Source organism: Etheostoma spectabile, chromosome 4, assembly GCF_008692095.1.
Source record: "Etheostoma spectabile isolate EspeVRDwgs_2016 chromosome 4, UIUC_Espe_1.0, whole genome shotgun sequence".
In the NCBI taxonomy this organism is placed as follows: domain Eukaryota; kingdom Metazoa; phylum Chordata; class Actinopteri; order Perciformes; family Percidae; genus Etheostoma; species Etheostoma spectabile.
The window spans coordinates 30,853,133-30,863,860 of record NC_045736.1 but is presented as its reverse complement, the minus strand read 5'-3'; the positions used below and the strand labels follow the sequence as shown (position 1 = coordinate 30,863,860).

The following is a 10,728-nucleotide window of genomic DNA, read 5'->3' as shown; positions in this document are numbered from 1 at the left end:
ACGAAGACAAGTGGCAGGGTGAGGCTAGTAAAGGTGGGGGACACTGACTGGTCCAAGATAACCAAAGGCTTGCGCATTGTAAGAACTTTGGATCCTCTTTTTTTTTTGGTTTATAACCACTATCTGCTGTTTTCTCCGTCAGCACAAAGTTTTATTATTGACTTTGGGTTTCATACTAACGCATCCAATGCCTCAGTGCCGCCTTATAAATCTCCCCCGTTGTCGCTCTCCCACATATATTTGTCACAGAGCTGTCAGATAAGAAGCTTCCATATGCGTACACAGCTGATCCATATGGCTCACTTGTTTGCACAGCAGTGGTATTTGCAAATAATTACACTTTTGAGATGCAAATGGAAACTTTTCTGTTTGAAAAACAAACTCAATGCACCTTAATGTGCCTAAATGCAACCCCCCCCCCTATGATCTTGAAATGCTTTAACAGCCAATTTAATTCAATTCAAAATGTGCAATGTTAAATCAGTGAAATAAATAAAGATGCTCACGTCAACACTGGTGAGAAAATGAGCAGCTCTTTCCCAACAGATCGAATCAAATGTTTGATGTCATTGTGAGTCACCGTCTGGAGCTCCCCCGTCAACCAATCAAATGAATTGTAGCTTTACTGTGTGAACCTTGTGTGCAAGTTGTGGATCACAATATGTTGTGTATAATATATAAATTTCCCTCGCTGTTACTCACACACAAAGACACATACTGTACAATAGCTGTTGATGAAGAGCATAAAGTAACTAGACAAGTATTGATTAGAAAATCCTTAAAGACTTAAAAAATTAAAATAACCCCCCTCATAGCATCACATACCCTTCACAATTCCTAGAGATTGGCATGGTGTTATTTCAGTTAGCTTCATAGCTGGTTTGATTTGCACTGAGAGATGATTTTATGGAAATGTCCCCATGCCTATCTCTATGCATGATGAAGGGTATGTGATGATGTGGATCCTGTGATACCGTGTGATACCATGCATCCTGAACTTTGTCAGGATGCATGGTATCCTGATCCATGAAATAACTGGCCTTTTATAATACAAATCTTCCTGCCTCTATGGGAATTTAACATGGGGGGTGTATACTTATACCCCCTGTATTTTAAAATAGGGGGGTGTATATTTATGCCCCCTGTATTTTAACATAGGGGGGTGTATACTTATGCCCCTGTATTTTAACATAGGGGGTGTATTATTATGCATAGTATCCTGATCCATGAAATAACTGGCCTTTTATAATAACAAATCCTCCGCCCTGTGGGAATTTACATGGGGGTGTATACTTATACCCCCTGTATTTTAACATAGGGGGTGTATACTTATACCCCCTGTATTTTAACATAGGGGGTGTATACTTTACCCCCTGTATTTTAACATAGGGGGTGTATACTTATCCCCTGTATTTTAACATAAGGGGTGTATACTTATGCCCCTGTAATTTAACATAGGGGGTGTATACTTATGCCCCTGTATTTTAACATAGGGGGTTTATACTTATGCCCCTGAATTTGAACATAGGGGGTTACACTTATGCCCCTGTATTTAACTAGGGGGGTAACTTATGCCCCTCTATTTTAACATAGGGGTTGTATACTTATGCCCCTGTATTTTAACATAGGGGTGTATACTTATGCCCTGTATTTAACTAGGGTGTATACTTATGCCCCTGTATTTTAACATAGGTGGGTATACTTATGCCCCTGTATTTTAACATAGGGGGTGTAATACTTATGCCCCTATATTTTAACATAGGGGGTGTATCTTATGCCCCCTGTATTTTAACATAGGGGTTGTATACTTATGCCCCGTATTTAACATAGGGGGGTGTATACTTATGCCCCTGTATTTTAACATAGGGGGTGTACTTATACATAAAGACTCTACAGCTGATCCAGAATGCTGCGGCACGTGTTCTGACAGGAACCAGGAAAAGAGATCACGTTTCTCCTGTTTTAGCTTCTCTGCATTGGCTTCCTGTAAAATTTAGAATAGAATTTAAAATCCTTCTTCTCACCTACAAAGCTCTTCTGTCAGGCTCCATCTTATCTTAAAGAGCTATAGTACCTTACAACCCTGGAGGAACTACCTCCCAGAATGCAGGGTTACTGGTGGTTCCTAGAGTCTCTAAATAGAACAGGAGCCAGAGCGTTCACTACATCAAGCTCCTCTCCTGTGGAACCAGGTTCCAGTTTGGGTCCGGAGGCAGACACCGTCTCCCACATTTAAGAGTAGGCTTAAGACTTTCCTTTTTGATAAAGTTATTTTAGGGCATGGAATCGAATATTGTTGGGAGTGTATTATTCACATTTTTTTTCAGATTTATCTATCATATATATAACTAAAGGAGACTTGGCATACAGCCCGATCCGTTGGGGAGAGTTCTGGCCCGCGCGGGCTGGAGCCTCTTTACCTCGTCTCTCTCTTGGTTTTGTTGTAATAGTTTTAGACAGCTGGGACTTATTTTGATACACTAGTTAGGGCATAGAATCGAATATGTGTAGGGATGTAGCCTAGTCACATAGTTTTCAGATTTATCTAACATATAATCAAGAATATAATAGAACCAAAGGGAGACTTGGCATCACGCCCGATCCGTTTGGGGAGAGTTCTGGCCCGGCCGGGCTGGAGCTCTCTTTACCTCGTCTCTCTGTGTTTTGTTGTAATAGTTTTTAGACAGCTGGGGACTTATTTTGATAACTGAGCTCCTCTCTCCTCTATTTTTCCATCTTTTCATTTATGTGCATCCATGTCCCAGAAATGCTTGTTACTAACCTATTTCTGGGGAGTCATTCCCCGGAGTCCTTATGTTCTTTTTCCCCTCCAGCATGTTCCCTTGGATCAGAGAGGCTCCGAAGTCAGGTAGCAGCTGTTGCCGTGGTTCCGCTACACGTTCTGTGATGCCATGTTCAACTGCTACACTGTGGTGCCCTGCTGCGTCCTGCTACGTCCTGCTACGTCCTGCTACGGTCCTGCTGTGCCTTGTAATGCTGCACAGCGTCCTGCTTATGCCATGAACTACCACAAGAACTGCTACAAACTACTAATTTTTTCTATTTTTGTTATTGCCACTCTTCTTCAACCCCAACCGGCCCGTCAACACCGCCTACCAAGACCTGGGTCTGACCGAGGTTTCTGCCTAAAAGGAGTTTTTCCTCGCCACTGTCGCACTGTTCTTGCTCTGGAGGAAACTAGAACTGTTGGGTCCTTGTAAAATCCGGAGTGTGGTCTATCTGTAAAGTGTCTTGAATAATTCTGTTATGAATTGATACTATATAAAATATAATTGAAATTGAATGAATTGAATTGAACTAATGCCCCTGATTTTAACATAGGGATGTATACTTATGCCCCGTATTTTAACAAGGGGTGATACTTTGCCCTGTATTTACATAAGGTGTATACTTATGCCCCTGTATTTTAACTAGGGTGTATACTTATGCCCCTGTATTTTAACATAGGGGGTGTATACTTATGCCCCTTATTTACATAGGGGGTGTATACGTATGCCTGTATTTTAACTAGGTGGTGTATACTATGCCCCCTGTATTTTAACATAGGGGTTGTATACTTATGCCCCTGTATTTTAACATAGGGGCGCGTATACTTATGCCCCTGTATTTTAACATGGGGGGTGTATACTTATACCCCCCTGTATTTTAAGGAAAACAGTTATTTATTTATGATACATTATTGGGGGCGGCTGTGGCTCAGTGATAGAGCGGTTGCCTGCCAATCGGAAGGTTGGTGGTTTGAACCCCGCCCCTGCATTCATGTCGAAGTGTCCTTGGGCAAGACACTGACCCCAAGTTGCCCCCGGTGCTGCGCATCGGAGTGTGAATGTGTTGAATGTTTATCTGATGAGCAGGTGGCACCTTGTACGGCGGCCCCAGTGTATGAATGTGTGTGAATGGTGAATGTTCCTGTATGATTAAAAGCGCTTTGTAGTCGTTAATGGCGTTTTTCCACTGCTGGTACGGCTCGCCTCGTTCGGCTCGGCTCGGCCCATTCTTCGTCCGTTTTCCATTGCCGATTGAGTACAGCCTCAGCGTGGCTGGTCACCATAGCAACGCGTGATGACGTAATTTTCAGCGCAACTCACAACAGCACGTCGCAACTCCCGGGCCAGATGAAATGTTTTGTTTCAAAAGGCTGAAGAAGCAACAAAAATCACCGCTAAAAAAACGCGAGTTTGGGAATTCTGACGGAGTTCAGACGTCGACACGACGGTTGTTCGCCGCACAACAGGGTAAGTTAAGTTTCCTGGTAACGTTAGCTAACTTTGCTTGTTCAGCGTCGCAGTCATTATTTACTAGATGCATATAAAGTACATGAACTTTAGGCACATGATTACACCCAACATGTCTGCTTGACTGTTTTGTTTTCAGAGCATTCCCCCTTTGTAAAGTCACCGCCGCAGACCGTCCGGTGGGCGTGTCCGACGTGAACTCTCTGGTTTTGACACTGGGCTTCGTATAATCTTTATGAGATTCACGGACAGTCTTATGACAACACTGGGATGCATCTGGGCCAGCAGAGCCGGCGGGGACACTGTCACAGGGTGCAGAGAAGAAGACGGGATGTACGGGAGGTTTGAGGCGCTACTTCAAAAGCTAAATAAAAACTTTCTTATATATATTGTCTGTTTTTTTAAAGTAACAGTGTGCAATATTGAACGACATGAAGCCGCTAGTAGCCCGAACAGTTGGAAAGTGAGAATATTGCAGAGAGTGGATAATCTGTCGGTGTCTGGCTAGATTTGTTTTAAATGTCCCGTTTGTTCTGGAAACACACTCCGCCCTCTGTTTGCTAACAACGTAGTGACCGACCAACCAGCACCTGCAGGTTTCACGTCACCTTTTGGTATCGCCTCGGCTCGCTTGGAACCTCGACTGAGGTAGTACTAAAAAAAGTACCTGGTAGCAGGTCCCAGGGACTTTTTTTCGTAATGGAAAACCAAAAGGCGAGTAGAGCCGAGGCGAGTCAAGTAGATACCATGCAGTGGAAAACCGCCATATGACTGGAAAAGTGCTATATAAATACAGCACATTTACATTTATTCAATCACAAAGAAAACTGGTGTCCTTAAAGGTTGGATTTTCCTACATTTCCTACATGCTGCATGTTTAACCCTTTTGTTGTCTTCCCGTCAAAATGAAAGTTAGTTGACGCTTTTTAATCTACGTTTTTAACTTTTTCTTACAGTTTTGTCCCTTTTCTCAACACTAACTTATTAACTCTAGTTTTACAGTTATTTTTTGAATTTATCATCAATAAACCTCATTATTAGGAAATTATACTTAATGTTTGAGTTAGAAAAGCCTAAAGACTAAAATGAAAGTAATGTGGTTAAGTAATGTGGTTGTTGATGGATAATTACAGACTGGAATATGTCAACTTTAACTCAATACTATTTCAAAAGCATTTCAATATTTTTCTACAAATGCTATAAAATTGAACAAGACACCCCAAAGTAAATGAAAGTAGAGATTTATACTTGCCAAAGAGCGTTGTGAGGAATCAATCATGTTATTTTGGGTAATTCGGTAGTTAAAAAGAACACTGATATAGGAAATCGGGTCAGTTTGACCCGAGGACACCATGAGGGTTAAGATTTACAGGGACTACTCCAGAGGACAGACTGCTAGTAATAACCATGAGACTAGATGGCCCAACAGTGGGTAAAATATCAAAGATGGGACAGTATCATCCAGGGAACCCAAGGGCTTCAGATGACCCACAATGTCCTCCACAAAAGGCAAGGTCACAAGGTCAAGCGTGTCAAACACGGCAGGACAGGGGACAAACACCGAAGGATCAGAGAAAGAAGGTGAAACAAGTGTTTTGGTAGAAGTGACTTTATCAATGAAGTAGTAAAGAAAATCACACACACAGCAGGAGAGGCCTCAGTTACAGTCTGTGGTGCATTTAGAGCAGAGTTGATCACTTTTAACCCTTGTGTTGTCTTCCCATTTACCATGAACTTTTCCTTCCTGGTCAAAATTGAAAATGAACCTTTTATTTGTGCTTTTCCAATATTTTTTTTCAGATTTCTTTGTCACTTTTTCCACTTTTTTACGCTTTTCTTAAAACCTGAGCTGGTTTAATAATAGGTTTTACATTTATTCTTGGAATTCATGGTCAACAAACCTTCTTTATATCAAATAATACATTTTGTTTTTAGTTAAAAAGGCAGAAATTATGAATTATTTTTACTAATAGTTAAGATCAGATGATGGTGAGTGGCTCACAGATGGGTATGTGTTAAAGATTAGTCCGGACACTGTTTTGAAACCATCAAAAAAAAGAATTCAAATGCTATAAAATGAATTAAAACACCGTTGTATGGGATAATCCATGTTTTTTTTTGGGCAACTTGATTTTTCAAACCATATTTTTGATATAAACAATTTGAAACGGGTCAATTTGACCTGAGGACAACACAAGGGTTCAACAACACCAGGTTTACAACAGTTTAGAAGAACAACATCAGACAAATATTTTCTTTTGACCGCTTTCACAGTGGATTGGTAATGACGCCAGTGATCCCTCAGTATTTATACTGATTTATATTTACTTGCAATTTGTCCTTTTTCCACTTTTGTTCAGCTCTAGAATCTAGAACCTAGCTATCAACAGACACAACTTCAAATTAAGGCTAATGTTGCTCTGTGTGTACTGGATGTGTAATAGTAGTATAGTTAGTAGTATAGTAGTATTATAGCCAATGATATGATGGTCTTTGTACCTGTTAGCATTTTTTTGCATGTTTTCAGCCACCTATCGGCCAAAAATCAAGTATAATATTTGAAAACACAACCTTTTTCCACAACTGGTAATAAACTGTAAATGGTAATAGATATAGTATTAACAATATGAATAAATTGGCAGGATAAAGCACAATGTACACAGGATTTATCAGTGAAAGCTCTTTATTCAAAACACTGAAAAACAAAGAGAACAAGAAACCACTCCTTAGAATATGTATACAGTTCTAAGGTTTGCAAGATAGAAATGTAACAATGTTAATTCCAAAAATAAAAATGCGTGATAAAGAACTGTCAGCAGAAAGATAAAGAGGTAAATGTGCTGTAAAAAGTAACAGTATGCAGACAGAAATTGCTCAGTTTGTTTGATTTCTTTTCCTTTTGGGCTCTTTTTTGTCTAACAGCAAAGTGCACAATGTGCCGGGGTCAGAGCCTCTGTGTTCAGGGAACATCAAGACGTCGTCTAATAATTGCAAAAAAATTGAGAAATTCCCTGAAATAGTTTTGCGAGGGGAGGAAGATAATCACAAGTTATAAGCTGGGAAAATTTCAGGGTTTTCTTTCTGGGTTCGTTTAGCAGCCGGTGCAGGCAGCAAAGGCACAGATCTCACACACATCCATGGGAACCATAGCTGAAAGAAAGAAAAACACACTTGAATCACCTGTTCTTCAATGCTCATGAATTGACAAATTTCATTACTAAGAGCGGCTGTCCAATATATGATGGTCTCACCTAGTCTGGCGAGGGATGCAGACGCTCCTCTCTGCTTACAGAGGGGCAGGAACTCCTGTGGGAGCATGGGGTCGGCACAGAGGGACCCGGGGCTCGCCCTGAGTCGTGGGCTTTGTTGTCCGGTCGCACCGCTGCTCTCCGTCAGCTCCTGGAGCCTCTTGATGGCTTCCAGAGAGAACGACAATCCATTCTCCTGAAAAGAAAAGCCAGATGTTGTTAAAGAACAACATTTTCAAACCAAGGCCTAATTTGCTAATGTAGCAGTAGTTCAAAAAACAATAAAAGACAAAAGTAGGTTTTCACAGTTTTAGCATGGTTTGTGTACAGAATGCAGGTTTGTAGTAATTTACATGAATGCCATTGTCCAGGTGAGTCAGAAATCTTAAGTGCTGCACTTACTTCAACCTGCACAGCTTCAGAGGTCCAGCCGAGAGCCAGGACGAGGACAGCGATGGCGGCGAGTGTTGTCTTCATGGTGACAGTTAAGAGCGGTTTGTCTCTTGCGGTTGATGTACTCAGCTCAGTGTCTGCTTTCCCTCCGTCTCCAGGCCTCCTTTTAAACCGTCCTGCCCTGCAGGAGCTACAAAACGTTTTTCTCACGGGTTAATGAGTAGTGATTTTTTTTTTACAGGGCTGTAAAAGGAAATCGTAAATCTCTCGTAAGTCTCGTTGCTTCGGATTATTTTATGGATCTCTGGCTCTCTTGGAATCTCTGTATCACAGAAGTGACACACCTTTGGTTGGTTAAACAGTTACCTTTTGCTCCATTGATGACAATGAAGCCACTCCAGCCCTGAAAGTTCTCTTACACCCATGCAAATTATCAACCTTATTATATGTGCTGACACTTCTGACAGTCTTATGTTTTTATACAGTATACAGTGGCTTGAATAAGTTTACACCCCCATGCTAAAGTTGATTGAAAAGAGGAATAAAAAACATCTTTTGGAAATGGATCTTAATGCCTTAATTCAAACTTTTTTCAGGAAAATCCAACCTTTTAAGGACACCAATTTTCTTTGTTAATGAATAATGTATTAACTAAAAAAATGTTCTTCCTTAAAATACAGGTGGCCTGTGTTAAATTCCCATAGAGGCGGGCACATTTTTATTTTTAAAGGCCAGTTATTTCATGGATCAGGATACTATGCATGATGATAAAGTTCCCTTGGCCTTTGGAATTAAAATAACCCCCCCCCCCACATCATCACATACCCTTCACCATACATAGAGATAGGCATGGGGAACTTTCTATAAGATCATCTCTTGGTGCAAATCAAACCAGGTATTAAGCCAAGTGAAATAACACCAAGCCACACTGATAAGAACATCCATCCAATCCAACTTTATTTGTCGCACTTTAAAACAACCACAGTTGACCAAAGTGCAGTGTACTGTACAGTGCTGTACAGAAAAATGCAAAAATACAAAAAGAACTGTAACCTTATAACACAAGTGACCCTAATCACATCTGCACCACCACCACTAAAATCTGAAAAGAACTGTAAAATATATAAATGCATACGACATTGTCAAGACCCACACAATCGACATATAGACATACTTGTAGACGGCATTAGACGGTAGACGATTTGTGATCAATACTGTATGGTGGTGTAACCAAGTGGTGTCCTATTTAATAGGGGTATGTTTTCACCCCCAGCCCTTACCACTTGGTTTCGAGGGCCAAGGGTAGAGGGTAAGGGGTAAGGGGTAAGATAGAGAGGGGTAAGGGGTAAGAGGTAGAGGTAAGGGCTAAGGGCTAAGATAGAGAAATGGGATTCAGCCGTCTGTGGGGAAGTGAACCTTGTCTGGTCCTATCAGACTCTTCTACATTTAATTTGTACTGAAGGAAAATGAAAATTCAGCGGAAGTACGTAGGAGGGCGGAGCCAGGCTAAAATGAACCTACTTCTTACTTTTCATGATTGCTATACTGGACTATGATTTTTTTTCTTTAATTCTTATGTAGTATTAAATTTGTATTTCTCAATTATTTTATTTAATCCCTGTTTTGCTCTTTGCTTTTTAATGTTTTATGTAAAAACTTGCAGAAATGTGCTGTATACATGAAATTTCCTTGATTGATTACCTCAGTAAACAAACAACACATTTATGGTCTCAATGACTAGTTTCAATTCTTCTTTAATACAGCATGATTATTTTGTAACCATCAGTCACATTTATTTTAAAATTGACAATAAAACGGGTTGCTTTAGGGCGTAACTAGCTCGTGATTGAGTTGCTATCCCAGTCGCTACCATGCCGACCTGTCAAGTAAGACACAGGCTATGCTATTAGCAATGCTAACCATGGCGCTGTGTACATTTACATTTTACCGCGTGTTTTCAGTTCATGAAAGTTAATTGTAACATTTTGGTTGCCTAAAAATGTCTTATTCAGCGTTCAGGTGTACTAAAAGAAAACTAAGTAGTCGGCTGTTCATTTTTTCTGGTTGTACATTTTGTTTTTTGCCTGCTAGCCTGGCGAACCAAGCTAGCTAGCACTAGTATTAGCTGGTAACTTAGCGTTTAGCTTACACCTCCTCCCAGCTCCGCCCTCTCTTCCAAATGTGATCACTTCTGGCTAAAAAAAACACAACAAGTGTATGACACAGATTGCTTTATTAATGCCAAAGTCAAGGCTTCAAAACAGTAAGCTACAAACCAACGGGTGACATCCCGGTGGACTGCATGTTGGGTGTGTTTAATGGTAATCTGCCTACATGGCCTGCTATATTTCACCCCTGACAGATGCCTTCCACAACAATGTATGCTGATATACAGTAGGCTCCAGCCCCCCCACACAGCATCAGTGTGTAAAGATAAATGATTAATAATTAATGAAAAATAATGGGGGTGTGACTGTTAGTCATCATCAGCTGCATTGTATTCATCATGCATTCAATGCAGACAGGTGGGAGTGGTTTATGACAACAGGATATGGATGTGTTGGTAATTAATAACCTCAATGACCCAATGTGGTGTTTACAAATCCAATAGGAGGGAAACTTTCTGGCGGAAATGTGTGGGTGGTGCAGTGTGATTCAAGAGAAATTAGGGTGAGGTAATCCACGTTCATAATTAATGATTCATTTTGTTATATATAACCCTTGTGTTGTCCTCGGGTCAAATTTGACCGGTTCACAAAAACTTTCTATATCAGAAAAGAACGTTGAAAAAGTGGTAAATGTTGAAAAAAACCTACAAAAAACAGAAAAAA

General features: G+C 40.5%; 1 protein-coding gene across 1 annotated transcript in view; it reads right to left on the bottom strand.

The window, feature by feature from the left end:
- Nucleotides 1-6,986: 6,986 nt before the first annotated feature.
- The window catches only part of si:ch211-220m17.5 (guanylin family protein), a 17,691-nt gene continuing 13,949 nt past the window's right edge, over nucleotides 6,987-10,728 (bottom strand). Inside the window, exons 2-4 of the mRNA XM_032514040.1 lie at nucleotides 7,907-8,026; nucleotides 7,508-7,700; nucleotides 6,987-7,406 (exon numbers count right to left, since the gene is read on the bottom strand). Coding sequence (XP_032369931.1) covers nucleotides 7,348-7,406; nucleotides 7,508-7,700; nucleotides 7,907-8,026 — 372 coding nt within the window. The 3' untranslated portion in view covers nucleotides 6,987-7,347. The remainder of the gene's footprint in view (nucleotides 7,407-7,507; nucleotides 7,701-7,906; nucleotides 8,027-10,728) is intronic.